Source organism: Sebastes fasciatus, chromosome 12, assembly GCF_043250625.1.
Source record: "Sebastes fasciatus isolate fSebFas1 chromosome 12, fSebFas1.pri, whole genome shotgun sequence".
Lineage (NCBI taxonomy): Eukaryota > Metazoa > Chordata > Actinopteri > Perciformes > Sebastidae > Sebastes > Sebastes fasciatus.
In genome coordinates, this window is record NC_133806.1 from 5,110,003 (window position 1) to 5,124,772 (window position 14,770).

General features: G+C 35.7%; 2 protein-coding genes and 1 long non-coding RNA gene across 6 annotated transcripts; 1 reads left to right on the forward strand and 2 right to left on the reverse strand.

The window, feature by feature from the left end:
- The first annotated feature begins 749 nt into the window (after positions 1-749).
- On the forward strand, positions 750-9,031 carry LOC141778470 (uncharacterized). Its single transcript, XR_012596078.1, has 2 exons — positions 750-1,032; positions 8,801-9,031. It is a non-coding gene; the product is annotated as an uncharacterized LOC141778470 (long non-coding RNA).
- On the reverse strand, positions 799-7,565 carry LOC141778467 (uncharacterized). Of its 2 annotated transcripts, none has more exons than XM_074652758.1 (7): positions 7,407-7,565; positions 5,793-5,987; positions 4,311-4,406; positions 2,524-2,580; positions 2,133-2,345; positions 1,429-1,551; positions 799-1,344 (listed from the first exon to the last, which is right to left on the reverse strand). In XM_074652758.1, exons 2-7 carry the CDS (start codon positions 5,967-5,969, stop codon positions 1,282-1,284), a joined length of 729 nt encoding a protein of 242 aa, XP_074508859.1. In that variant the 5' UTR covers positions 5,970-5,987; positions 7,407-7,565; the 3' UTR covers positions 799-1,281. The 2 variants fall into 2 exon arrangements, with proteins under 2 accessions (XP_074508859.1, XP_074508858.1); XM_074652757.1 differs by having other exon boundaries at positions 799-1,347; positions 7,407-7,564.
- LOC141778466 (uncharacterized) lies at positions 8,431-13,842 on the reverse strand. 3 transcript variants are annotated; one of them, XM_074652755.1, is made up of 7 exons: positions 13,683-13,842; positions 11,966-12,160; positions 11,437-11,556; positions 11,009-11,065; positions 10,116-10,331; positions 9,199-9,321; positions 8,431-9,114 (listed from the first exon to the last, which is right to left on the reverse strand). In XM_074652755.1, exons 1-7 carry the CDS (start codon positions 13,788-13,790, stop codon positions 9,052-9,054), a joined length of 882 nt encoding a protein of 293 aa, XP_074508856.1. In that variant the 5' UTR covers positions 13,791-13,842; the 3' UTR covers positions 8,431-9,051. The 3 variants fall into 3 exon arrangements, with proteins under 3 accessions (XP_074508856.1, XP_074508855.1, XP_074508857.1); XM_074652754.1 differs by having other exon boundaries at positions 8,431-9,117; XM_074652756.1 differs by lacking the exon at positions 13,683-13,842 and adding an exon at positions 13,464-13,616 and having other exon boundaries at positions 8,431-9,117.
- Between the last annotated feature and the right edge of the window lie 928 nt (positions 13,843-14,770).

Here is a 14,770-nt window from a genome sequence, read left to right on the forward strand (position 1 = left end):
TTATTTTTGCATTTATTTTTTTATTTATTCATTTATTTTTATTTATTTATTCATGTTTGCATTTATTTTTAATTTTTTTTTAAATGTGGGTATATATTTATTTATTTCTGCACCAGTTACCCTTTGCATTTCACCCCTTATTTATTTCCCAAAACTTATTTCTTTCTGTATTCTTTTCTGCTGTCACTAAATAAATAAATGCATACATTTTAAAATAAATATAAACCAAATACAAAATAAATGCAAAAATGTATAAATACATTTAAAAATGTATAAAAATAAATACCCCTGCGATAGGCTAGTGACCTGTCCAGGGTGTACCCTGCCTTCGCCCAATGTCAGCTGGGATCGGCTCCATTTTGAAAGTTTAGAGTGTATAAAGGCTTAGAACATTATGATAGAAGTATACGATGGCCATTCCCATGAACTATTATGTCTCATAAGTCGTTGCAGTAATGTTTGGGTTGATACCATTTGGTTCACAGATTTGGTGCTAAATGTAATCATTTTTGACCATATAGCAAATAAAACTTTAAGGACTCATTTCCAGACTACATGTCTTGAAATGTAGTGAAGTAGAAGTATAAAGTAGCATATATACGAGTACTTCAAACTGTACTGTTATATATTGTAATATTCTATTACAGGTAAACCGACAGGATGTTCACATCAGCTGGATTGACACTGCTGAGCAGGTTTTAATCATTTTATTTAACTTTAATAAGGAATATAATGACCTTCAACCCAGACACTTGTATTTCTACACAAAGAGCACAACTAGGTACTAAACTGATTACATTTCTCAGTCCCACTTTCAGGTTTAATATAAAGTACAGAGCAGAAATATCCCAAAATATATGTAACAGTCAATCGTTTTGATTAATTTCACTTTTTAAACATGGCTTCATATCGTAAAATAGCAAATAAAAACCCTATCAGCCCATCGATGTGTGTCTCCGTCACACAGATGTGCATGAACCCCCCTTTTTACCTAAAAACACACTGATAGAAAATCAAAATCAACAAGAAAGAGTTTTTAAAAACATCCACAGGGAATGAAATGGAAAGCAGCATATACAATTTAGTGCAGGTTATTACCAAACTACTCAAAATATAAGTGCAAAATATTTTTAAGCAACCCTTGTAGGAAAAGACCCAGAAGTTTGACAACTGAATGAACAGCTGAATTTGTGTAAATCATTGACGTTACAGTACAAACAGTCAATGGTATATATGCACAGGATTATAGTACCTGATAACTGACAGCACAAAGCGGAGGTTTTAGGCCGCGGGGTTACTGGTGACTTCCTCCAGCAGTGGTTTGTAGAGTTCTGGGTCACCAATCTTCTAAAAGGGGAGAATAATATCAGTAAAGCTTTATCGTTAAACAACATGTTTAACAATAAGATGTGATTTTGGAAAGTTTACCTTCTTTTCTCCGTCCTCACGGCTCCTCAGAGCCTTGATCCCCAGGACGGCAGAGCTGATGACGAGGCAGAGCTCCAGGACTGACAGGACAATCAGCACAGCATTCATGCTTCTCATCAGCATCTGGCAGGACACAAAAACATGTTTACTTTAAAATATTTAAACACATTTGTTCTTACTTGACCCATTTCCTTCAAACGTCGCTTCTTTTTTTTATGATTTCTAATTGTTTATTTTGGGCTGCATTGTGTTCACAAAGGGAAATGAAATGGAGAACTCACCTCATAATTGTGTGAATGCTGCATTCAGCATGTCAACTATTGTTCTCCTACAAATGAAAAAAAACCTCTTCCTAACATGCAGCTAGCGAGCAAACTCTGGCGAAATGAGAAATATGAACAATTGTCCAGATATACTTGAATTGTTATAATTGTTATAAATTATTTTATTAATAAAATTGTTGGTGATTATTTTTTGTTGATGGACTAATTAATTCATCCCTCAATCAATTTATCACTGTTTTTTATTTTGTATTTTATTTTCTGTGAAGCCGGTTGCAAACTTATTCCGAGAGGTTCTTCATAATAACCTTGATGTAAGTCTGTAAATGGTAATCAGGTATGATAACTTTTAAGACAATATCTGTAAAATAATTAAAGCCCTCTATTCTCCATTCATCAGTCATACAACTTTTCCACACTTACCAGAGCCAGTTCTTTGCCCTCCAGGCATTTCTCCGTCATGATCTTCTCCCCAGGAGATGGAGTTGCAGCGTGTCTGTCGCCTGAATAGTAATGATAATCGTAATTTTCACACATCCACCACATCCCTGCGAATGCTATATTGAGGCTGTAGAGTACGATGGCTGCAATGGAAAAACCAACTCCTGCTAGATTCAGAATTACATTGACGATGACCTAAAATAAAAGAGACAAAAACACACTAGGCAATAAATCCTCATGGAATTTAATAAGCTAATATTAATATGTTATATGCTATTTATGTTAAGAACCCTTTAATAACCTTGAAATAAAACAAGAATGACAATAAAATGAAGGAAGTCATATTAAGGTGTTATAAAGCTGAACTACTCACCAGACATGGACTGGGGTACTTCTTAGACAAAATGCCAATAATGCCAAACAACACAAACTAGAGAGAGAAAAGATTAAAAAAACAAATCTTTAAATGTTCATTCTTCCACACAAACATTAAAATTCATATCTGTCATTTCTAGTATCTTTGACAGCATTTTGCCTACCAAGAGGGAAACTAAGTAACCCTCATCATGTGCTCACAGTAGCAGACAAGACACAAAGCAACCAGTTCTTATCAATGTCATCTGAGAATTAAGAGATTAAGATGTAAGATAACAAAACACAGTTTTAGGGTTTAGGCAGAATTCTGTAAGGCAGTCAAACCACAGTACAGTACGGCTTTATTTGAGCCAATACTGATCTATTAAAATATGCTTCGATCAGACTTGATACCGATCCTTAGGACCGGCTCCGGGAATCTCTAGTGATTTTTAAGGATTTCATGTCATTTGACACTTCAAAATGAGCTCAGAGTGTGTATCCAGACTGTCCCGTATGACAGTCGTTATGCGTTATATCAACGCACATCTTTACTGTCTCCCGTCATGCACATATTCTTTGTATTTTATACTTCACACTGTCAACTTTTGCCCATCCTCTGCTCAATATTTTGCACTTTCCTGCACAAAACTGTACAGCTCTTCCACTTTAAAACCATTTTTACATATTTCTCATAATGTAAAATCTCCTATTTTATATTATGCCTCTTGAAATTAACTTTTTTCACTGCCTGCCACTATTTTATTTTTAATCGGCCACTCAGAAATTTCTACTGCCATTTTTAAAATCGATGTGCTAAATGAAGGAATGACATTTTAGATTTGATATCATTAAATGTTCAATATATCTTATACAAAAAAACATATGCATGGTAAATTCTAGTGTTCGGATTCATGTATGGCGGTTATTTGCATAAAAACACAATTCAAATGATGATTAGGATATAAATGATTGCTTTTTATTTGCTTTGATTAAAAAAAATCTTGGCACCAGCAGTTTTAATGATGTATATGATGAATAAGCTGCTTCGAGCTAGTGTTAGGACGTTAAACAGGTCATGTTTCCCTCTCTATTGTCTGTTTTATAGTGCTGTGAAAACACAAAAGTTTGAAAAACACAAGTTTCTCACTAAAAATTACATTTTAAAAGATTACATTTGAATGTATCATGATAGTGTTATAAGTTCTAGTATTTCACTGCTCAGCTAAATAACAGAGCTAACAGTTAATGTACGGAGGTTCCATGAGTATTGAGCAAAGGTAAATTATAACATTATCATGATGCGTTCTAATGTAATCTTGTAAATTGTAAATTTTTGGTTGAGAAACTTGAATAAATCCAGTTGTTTGAAGGAGATGATTTCACAGCAATATAAAATAGATAATAGAGAGGGAATTATGAGCTGTCTAACTTCCTAACACTAGCTCTAAGCAGCTTATAACACATAATTAAAAATGCCAAGATTTTCTTAATCAAAGCAAATATTTACATAAAAATACAATCATTTATTTTCTAATCATTTGAATTGTGTTTTTATGCAAAAAATATTTTGTAGAGTCTGTGAGAGAACAAAGAACTTGATTTTTAAATTTAAATAAATAATTCATATATATGTTTATTCTGTTAATGTCACAGTTAAGGAAGGCTAGGGTAAGTTGCGTTACATTGCCTTTTCTGTATTGTTTTTACATACGTTTACTTTTGGGCCACCAAAAATGTACTTTGGTCACCAGATTTAGGGGCCAGTGCTTCAAAATATCGGCGTCTATCCCTGAGCTTGCTTACCACTGCTCCGAGCCAAAAAGGAAATATGTCACCACGGTTGCTGAGAAGGATCGCTCCAAGGCCAATGTTGAGCAACCCAACCATGATGTGAAGAGCCTGCGGAGGAGGAAACACAGCATGAACAACAAACTACAGTCACCAGGTGTCACTGTTTAAGTTCACTGGAGAGCAACCCTGTGGTGCAGAACATACTGTTATTGGACCACTTCCTCTCATGGTTTCATGGTGTTTTCTAAATGCAGTTTTCCTATATAAACAGAACTCTACCTACAAAAACTCCACCAAAACCAAATAGTTGAAATCTGAATTGAGTGAGAAAAGCACAAATACTAAATAAACTAGAATGGCACTCGGAGAGCGCAGACCTCCGCCAACGCGTGACTTTAAAAACAGATCACAGCTCACAGCTGGCGGTACCGTGAGGTGGCCGGCTTACTATTATTAACACGGTTTGTTTCCGTGTAACATATCGGCGGATGCCTCTCTTATTCAGCAGCCTTGTTATGTTTGTATAACGTTACACTACGTTGTCTCTCATCCCGTCATCTACGGCTTTGTTCTTTCTCACCGCGGACGGCCAGCAGCAGAAGGAGGCGGGGTCATGCATCATCAACGCGTCATCAGCTACACTGCGCATGTGTTATACCCTGTTGTTTTAAAGGTCCCATATTATGCTAATTTTCAGGTTCATACTTGTATATTGTGTTTCTACTAGAACATGTTTACATACTTTAATGTTTAAAAAAAACTTTATTTTCCTCATACTGTCTGCTTGAATATACCTGTATTTACCCTCTGTCTGAAACGCTCCGTTTTAGTACATTTCAATGGAATTGCAACGGAATTGCGTTACTAGGCAACAGTTTGGGTCCATGTTTACTTCCTGTCAGCTGATGTCATTCACATACACTGCAACAGGAAATAAACTGGAACACATTTAGAATGTTTACGTTTAAAACTGAGAAATGGTCTAAATATTGTAGATTTGTGACATCACAAATGGACAGAAATCCTGACGGCTTGTTTCAAAAGCTCAGTTTCTGAATATGGGCTGTGTGTGTTTCTCTGTGGATTAGGTGTTTCAATACGTTCACAGTATTTATGTAGAACTAAAACCTGCTTTATAATATAAAAGTCATGAAAATTTCACTTTTTTACAATATGGGACCTTTAAAGCTCAGGCTGATCGGAATCCTTCAAAATATTCCTGAATCCCGATCATGATCCGGATCGCCACCAAAATGTAATGGATTGTTCATTGTGCTACACCCCACCCCTCCAGAAAAATTCACTTTTGGAGTAATCCTGCTAACAGACGAACAAACAAACAAACAAACCAACAAACAAACCAACGCCGGTGAAAACATAACCTCCTTCCTTGGCCTTCGGCCTTGGCGGAGGTAATAATACTATGTAGCACACAAAAGCTTTAAAGCAGAAGTTCACAGAGTAACCTAAAACATAATAAAGGTTGTAACTCACCCACAGTACGGACTGAGAAGTTCTCTGGACCGTCCTCAGGTGCTGAGACATAGAGCAGCACACGGGGTTGCAGCAAAGGACTTTGAAGATTTGACACAGTGGAGGACAAAAACTTTGGGGGTCAGAGGTCAAAGTGATCACAGTGACCCCCTCAGCCCTGGTCATGGTCACAGACATCCTGCCTGCTCCTGTAGACTGAAAGAGACAAGATAGCACAGAAACATTTAATTTACTGTATCGGGTCATAGTGGATGTTGCTGATTATTTAGCCATAAAGTATGTGTGCAGGTTTGTCTAGTATTCCCCCAGACCCACTGTTTCACATGTGCAATGACTTGCTCCAGTCTCGGCTGGATGAAATGACCGCTCTGGTCGAGAATCTGGGAGTGATTTTCTGGTTAATTCACACTGCCAAGTTCCCAAACCCCTAACTGTTGCAACTAGGGCTGTTAGACTTGATGTGCGCAACACAGTTTCCACTATAGTGCATTGAAATAGTGGTATGTGACATGTCCTCCTGTTGCTGATGTGAATTTACACAGAATTTTTTTTAAATGCAATTATTATTATTGTGATGTTTAATGGGCTGGCAGCACGATTATAGTGCATTTTGACCTCTAAGACTGCCATGGGGCAAATTCTGAATGCCACTCCAAATGCCCTTATAACTAACTTCATTTATATCTGATATGCCCATAAAGAGCAGCATAAAGAGCACAAAAACAGCTTTAAAATTATATATTACATGACTAACAACAATAACAACATTTCATTGGAATAAACGTAACAAAAAAAAGTTGTAATGTTACGAGAATAAAGTCATAACTTTACGAGAAAAAAAGGTCATATTTTGAGAATAATGTCATAATATTACGAGAAAAAAGTCGTAATATAACGAGAATAAGGTCATTAATTTACGAGAAAAAAAGGTCATATTTTGAGAATAATGTCATATTACGAGAAAAAAGTCGTAATATAACGAGAATAAAGTCATAACTTTACGAGAAAAAAATGGTCATATTTTGAGAATAATGTTATATTACGAGAAAAAGTCACAACTTTACGAGAAAAAAGTTGTAATATTACGAGAATAAAGTCGTAACTTTACGAGAAAAAAAGAAAATAACACGTGAAAAATACTACTTTATAATATTATGACTTTATTCTTCAAATTAACTAAGAAAAAGAGCTAATAATTATTTTTTTGGTTAAATTTTACAATAGTTTAATATAATCCTACAGCAGTATTGTAGTAATAGAGCTTCCATCCACCAACAGGCAGCACAGAGCGCTGCAGGCAGTGAACGAAGAAGACGTCATCTTGGATTTTAGTTGTATTGTTTTTAATACAAATCTCCCTCAACTCCATTCGTCTAAGTCGTGTTTTTATCGTTTAATACCCTCCTGACATTCACGTTTTCTCTCCTGATAAGTTGCCATGAAGTTTCAACATCCTCCTGTGGATTCAAACTACAAATATTGATCCATTTAACACACTTGATGGGCTTCGAATGTCTTTCATGTCTGAGTTCTCGTTTATAGCAGCACAGCACCATGAAGGTAATAAGGATTGATTCCTTTACAAGCTGAATCAAACATGACAAAAGGACTCACCTGTTTGTGTCTGTTAGAGGAGAAGAACAAAGTCTGGCTGCTTGTTGTTGCTGCAGTTTGTTTGTAAAAGAGGAAGAAGGAAACTACATCCTGAAGTACGTCCTCTCATCTGGGAGCTATAAACTAACTTAACCCTTTACTGATCATTCACCAGATAAATGTAGTTTATTCTGCGTCCATTCTTATTTATAGGCTTCATTTTAAGACTCAAAACAAAGAAAAGGTGGCAGTGACATTCTTAATAGTTGCTGCTGAATTTTCTGTCAATCAACTAATCATCAATAGACTACATCTATATTCAGTGTTTTATTATTATAATAATAATAATTATTATTGGCTGAGGACTTTTATAAAATGTATTTGTCTCTGAGTCAAAGGCAACTGGATTTACTATTAAAACGGATACCTTTAAATTAGATATTTATGTTTATTTATTTATTTTTACAATTTTATTAAAGTATGCAGAACCGGGGAAAACGTCTGCACATACAGAGTCATGGTTTGTAATTAGAAATACATTAAATTAATTATTATAGCCTATAGCAGGGGTCAGCAACCTTTACTATCAAAAGAGACATTTTAGGCAAAAAAAAAAAAAATCTGTCTGGAGCCGCAAAACATTTGATCATTGTGATGAAGGTAACACAGTTTATAGTCTAAGTATATAGTATATAGGTCTAATGCAGTGTACATGTATGTATGTGACGACTGTAATAACGTTTTTTAAGTTTTATATATATATATATATGAATCCCTAACCTATGATACAGGTAAGACCAGGGATGGAAAAAGTATTCAGAACCTTTACTTAAAGCTGCAGTAGGCAGATCGGAGCAAATATGATTAAAAAAGTAATTTTTATAAAATGAACTATAAAGTAGCATATATACGAGTACTTCAAAACTATACCGTTACCACGGCTCAGGAGTAAGAACACATACATACAGCATATATTATGTATTGTAATATTCTATTACAAGTAAACCGACAGGATGTTCACATCAGCTGGATTGACACTGCTGAGCAGACTTTAATCATTTTATTTAACTTTTATTTGTCCAGAAAAAGCATTTAGAAAAAGAGGAATATAATGACCTTCAACCCACACTTCTCTTTATAATTATCATTTGTATTTCTACACAAAGAGCACAACTAGACTACTGAACGGATTAAATTTTTCAGTACCGCTTTCAGGTTTAATTTAAAGTACAGAGCAGAAATATACCAAAATATATGTAACAGTCAATCGTTTTGATTAATTGAACTTTTTAAACATGGCTACATATCGTAAAATAGCAAATAAAAACCCTATCAGCCCATCGATGTGTGTGTCCGTCACACAGATGTGCATGAACCTCCCTTTTACCTACAAACACACTGATAGAAATCAAAAGGAACAGTTTTTAAAAACATCCACAGAGAATGAAATGGAAAGCAGCATCTACAATTTAGTGCAGGTTATTATCAAAAATAATATAATAAAATATAAGTGCAAAATATTTGTAAGCAACCCTTGTAAGAAAAGACCCAGACGTTTGGCAGAGACAGCTGAATTTGTGTAAATCATTGACGTTACAGTACATACAGTCAACGGTATAAATGCACAGGATTATAGTACCTGATAACTGACAGCACAAAGCAGATTTTAGGCCGCGGGGTTACTGGTGACTTCCTCCAGCAGTGGTTTGTAGAGTTCTGGGTCACCAATCTTCTAAAAGAGGAAAATAATATCAGTAAAGCTTTATCGTTAAACAACATGTTTAACAATAAGATGTGATTTTGGAAAGTTTACCTTCTTTTCTCCGTCCTCACGGCTCCTCAGAGCCTTGATCCCCAGGACGGCAGAGCTGATGACGAGGCAGAGCTCCAGGGCTGACAGGACAATCAGCACAGCATTCATGCTTCTCAACAGCATCTGGCAGGACACAAAAACATGTTTACTTTAAAATATTTAAACACATTTGTTCTTACTTTTGACCCATTTCCTTGAAATATGTCCTATTTTTTATGATTTCTGAGCCAAAGGTGACGTCTTTTTATTGCTTGTTTTGTCCGAAATAAAAGTAATTAGGGAAGCACTGATACCGATACCGGATTGGATATCGGGCTGATACTGACTCAAACAGCTGGATCGGGTATCGATGATAATAGGGCCGATCTATTCAATTCAATTGTATATATATTATGTACTGGAATTTGAATTGCTATTTAAGTTTTGACCAACTTGTTGCTGCATTAAAAAGGTTTACAGTTGAACTGCATTTCCTGTTAATTTTGGATTTTTTACCAGGTTGTAGGTGTACAATTTATTATTTGAATAATAAATAACAATTCAGTAAAACATATTTATGCAATTATTTGTTACATTTTGTTTTAAAGTTAGGAAAGCAATGTTTAAGTCAAACCTGATGTTGCCTTACAAATAAAAGAATGATCCTAGTCACTTAATTTTTTGTTAATGGACTAATTAATTCATCGCCAAATCAATTTATCGCTGTTTTTTATTCATTCGTTTATTCTCTGTGAAGCCGGTTGTAAACTCATTCTGAGAGGTTCTTGATAATAACCTAGGTAAAAGTCTGTAAATGGTAATCACAGATGGTTACTTACTGTAGACAACATCTGTAGAATAATTAAAGCTCTCTATTCTCCTCTCATCAGCTATACAACTTGCATTTTAACCGCTGAGATGACATTTTCCACACTTACCAGAGCCAGTTCTTTGCCCTCAAGGCATTTCTCCTTCATGATGTCCTCCCTAGGAGGTGGAGTCGTAGTAGTGTGTCTGTAGCCTGAATAGTAATTATAATGATCATCGTCACATCTCCACCACATGTATATGTTTGCCATATTGATGCTGTAGAGTACGATGGCTGCAATGGCTATAGCAACTCCCGCTAGATTCAGGATCACATTGAGGATGACCTAAAATAAAAGAGACAAAAACACACCAGACAATAAATCCTCATGGAATTTAAAAAGCAACAACTATCTCACCCTCTACAGCCGGCTGCTATTTATGTTAAGAACACCAGCAACTCTGCCAAAGTGCCTTGGAGCAACACACTGAACCTACATTCTGCCCTCTCCAATGAAAACACATACAGTATACTGTACATGTGAGACAATGTGGGGGTGTATCTTTCATCGCTCGCTGTGAGTGTGTGCGTGTTTGAGAGGGAGAGACAGAAGGAGGGGACAAGAAGGTGGACTATTGCATGCAATGTTTCAGTACGTTATTAATATTACAGTAATAATTTAAATATCAACGTTATGAATGAAGCTTCAAACTATTCGGTAGGCGACAGCCCTGACACTATTTTGAATTTGACAAACGCGTAATTCGGACCGACCAGTCTATCATTTTATTTTTTAGACCGCTTCTTCATTTAACTTATTTTCAAGTTATGTCAAATGTTGTCTATTATATGGCTATTTAAAACATAATATGTCCGGTAGTTTGGAATAATAACCCTGCTACCAAGTACCAAATGCTCCTCCAATTTATTTGCCTTGAAAGAAAACAAGAATACATGAGGACGATAAAATGAAAGAAGTCCTTTTCAGATAACATGAGGATGTTATAAAGCTGAACTACTCACCAGACATGGACTCGGGCACTTCTCAGACAAAATGCAAATAGTGCCAAACAGCATGAACTAGAGAGAAAAAAGACAAACAAATATATAAATAAATATAATATATATAAATAATATAATATATAAATAATATTTTCATTATTATTTTATGTTATGCCTCTTGACCTTTGCACTGTTTACTGTAATGCAACAAAACACCAAGACAAATTCCTTGCACGTGCAAACCTACTTGGCAATGAAAGTGTTTCTGATTCTTAAGATCTGTTAGGTGGATCTCCTTGGAATCAACTGAACAGCCCAAATAAAGTTGTATTTGACTTCACTCTAGCTTTGGGAGAGGCTTGGGAGTATACAGATGTACATTTTTTAAGGGAAATTCTGTTGGACTGTTGGATATGACACAAATAACAAAATTGCATTAGCTTGCTTACCAATCCTCCCAACCAAAAAGGAAACAAGGTACTATCCATTTGATACCAAGAGCCACTTCGACTGCTACAGAGGATCGCTCCAAGGCCGATGTTGAGCAACCCAACCATGATGTGCAGAGCCTGCGGAGGAGGAAACACAGCATGAACAACAAACACCTGTACAGTATAACTACAGTCACCAGGTGACACGGTTTAAGTTCACTGGAGAGCAACCCTGTGTTGCAGAACATATTGTTATTGGACCACTTTCTCTCATGGTTTCATGGTGTTTTTAAAAACAGAACTCTACCTACAAAAACTCTCTTAAAAGATTTGACTGTAATGTGATTACGACAATAACGTGCCGCTTCTGAGATCAACTATTTGTTTATAGTTGAATTATTCCACCAAAACAAATTAGTTACTCAAAGTTGAAATCAGTGGGGAAAGAAAAAGTACTAAATAAAACATGCAATATGTAGCATACAAAAAAAGCTTTAAAGCAGAAGTTCACAGAGCAACTTAAAACATAGTAAAGGTTGTAACTCACCCCCAGAACGGACTGAGAATTTCTCTGGACCCTCCTCAGGTGCTGAGACACAGAGCAGAGCACGGGGCTGTAGCAGAGGCCTTTGAAGATTTGGCACAGTGGAGGACAAAAACTTTGGGGGTCAGAGGTCAAAGTGATCACAGTGATCCCCTCAGCCTTGGTCATGGTCACAGACATCCTGCCTGCTCCTGTAGACTGAAAGAGACAAGATAGCACAGAAATGTTTAATTTTCTGAATCTTAACGTTAAAGTATGTGTGCAGGTTTGTCTAGTATTCCCCCAGACCCACTGTTTCACATGTGCAATGACTGTCTGAATGGTTGCTGTGGTCGAGAATCTGGCAGTGATTTTCTGGTAAGTTCACACTGCCAAGTTTATTTTCCTCATACTGTCAGCCTGAATATACCTGTATTTACCCTCTGTCTGAAACGCTCCGTTTTAGTGCATTTCAATGGAATTGCAACGGAATTGCAACGGAATTGCGTTGCTAGGCAACAGCTTGGGTCCATGTTTACTTCCTGTCAGCTGATGTTATTTACATACACTGCAACAGGATATAAACTGGGACACATTTAGAATGTTAATGTTTAAAACCGTGTAATGGTCTAATTATTGTATATTTGTGACATCACAAATGGACAGAAATCCTTACGGCTTGTTTCAAACGCACAATTTCTGAATACGGGCTGTGTGTGTTTCTCCGTATATTGAGCGCTTTGATAGTTTAACAGTATTTATATCGCACTTAAACCTGCTTTATAATATAAAAGACATGTTTATCTCACTTTTTACAATATGGGACCTTTAATAAAATGGCAACAGTTAATCACTCGGGAGTAACAACGTCTGCAAGCATTAGCTATCCAAGTTAGGTCATGTGTGTGTTTATCAGCAGCTTTAATATGAAATCATACCCTATGTTTAATGTTCAGACGCAGTCCTTTGGTAAAGAGGATGTCAACTAATACTGAGGTCCAGCTGACGCATCCTTCTTTTTACATTTCTTTATGCATTTCTGCCTCATTATGCAAATAATGTGGTCATTAATAAATACATTTAAAAGTTAATAAATAAATAAAATGGAAAATCAAATAGAAGAGTAGCTAGAATTAATACAAAGGTTAACGAAGAAGCAAATTAAAGAGAAATATCAATTTATGTAGCGTTTTATCAATTAATTAATGATTATATATATATATATATATATATATGTTTCATATTATTTTGGTATATTTAATGGCATGTTTATTTATTCATTCATTTTTAATTTTGGCACGTTCCGTCCTCCATACTAAATGACTCTAAAGTTGATTCAACACCTCTAAAACAGTTTAAACTGAACATTAAAACCTTCATTAGGTAGAATTGATTGCATGGCTGTTCTATTAGAATCTGTTTCACCACTTTTCTGCCTGTTCTCGTCGTATAACTTGACTGGAAACAGTTAAATAACCAACTGTTTGAGATACTTTAGTACTCAAACTTCTCTGTAACCTACCAGGTGGAAAACAGTCGATGTCAGGTGTGTCAGGAGACGTTTTTATAAAGTAAATAAGAGAAGTTAACGCCACCGTCTTCCTCTCTCACAGACTGAAGAGCTGCTCGATCAGCAGAGTTGTTTTCATGTCTGAGTTCTCGTTTATAGCAGCACAGCACCATGAAGGTAATAAGGATTGATTCCTTTACAAGCTGAATCAAACATGACAAAAGGACTCACCTGTTTGTGTCTGTTAGAGGAGAAGAACAAAGTCTGGCTGCTTGTTGTTGCGCAGTTTGTTTGTAAAAGAGGAAGAAGGAAACTACATCCTGAAGTACGTCCTCTCATCTGGGAGCTATAAACTAACTTAACCCTTTACTGATCATTCACCAGATAAATGTAGTTTATTCTGCGTCCATTCTTATTTATAGGCTTCATTTTACCACTTAAAACAAAGAAAAGGTGGCAGTGACATTCTTAATAGTTGCTGCTGAATTTTCTGTCAATCAACTAATCATCAATAGACTACATCTATATTCAGTGTTTTATTATTATAATAATAATAATTATTATTGGCTGAGGACTTTTATAAAATGTATTTGTCTCTGAGTCAAAGGCAACTGGATTTACTATTAAAACGGATACCTTTAAATTAGATATTTATGTTTATTTATTTATTTTTACAATTTTATTAAAGTATGCAGAACCGGGGAAAACGTCTGCACATACAGAGTCATGGTTTGTAATTAGAAATACATTAAATTAATTATTATAGCCTATACCAGGGGTCAGCAACCTTTACTATCAAAAGAGACATTTTAGGCAAAAAATAAATAAAAAATCTGTCTGGAGCCGCAAAACATTTGATCATTGTGATGAAGGTAACACAGTTTATAGTCTAAGTATATAGTATATAGGTCTAATGCAGTGTACATGTATGTATGTGACGACTGTAATAAAGTTTTTTAAGTTTTATATATATATGAATCCCTAACCATTTTTATAAAACGTTCGCTATATCGTGACAGTAGTACATGAAACAGGTAACCTGAAAAAAATCATGTTCCTCTGTGTCCTCCGGTGCTCCTAGCGGCATCTGCAAGATTTCACAGACCGGAGGAAAACAAGCAGTAAGAGCTGATCTGAGGTCTGCTGTCCAGCTGCTGTCTATGAGAGCAGGGCACTTAAAGCAGCAGTAGATAGAAATGGAACAAATAGGATTAAAAAAAAGTTATTTTTATAAAACGGTCGCTATATCCTGACAGTAGTACATGAGGCAGGTAATCTGAAAAACATCAGGTTCCTCTGTGTCCTCCGTTGTCCTTCGG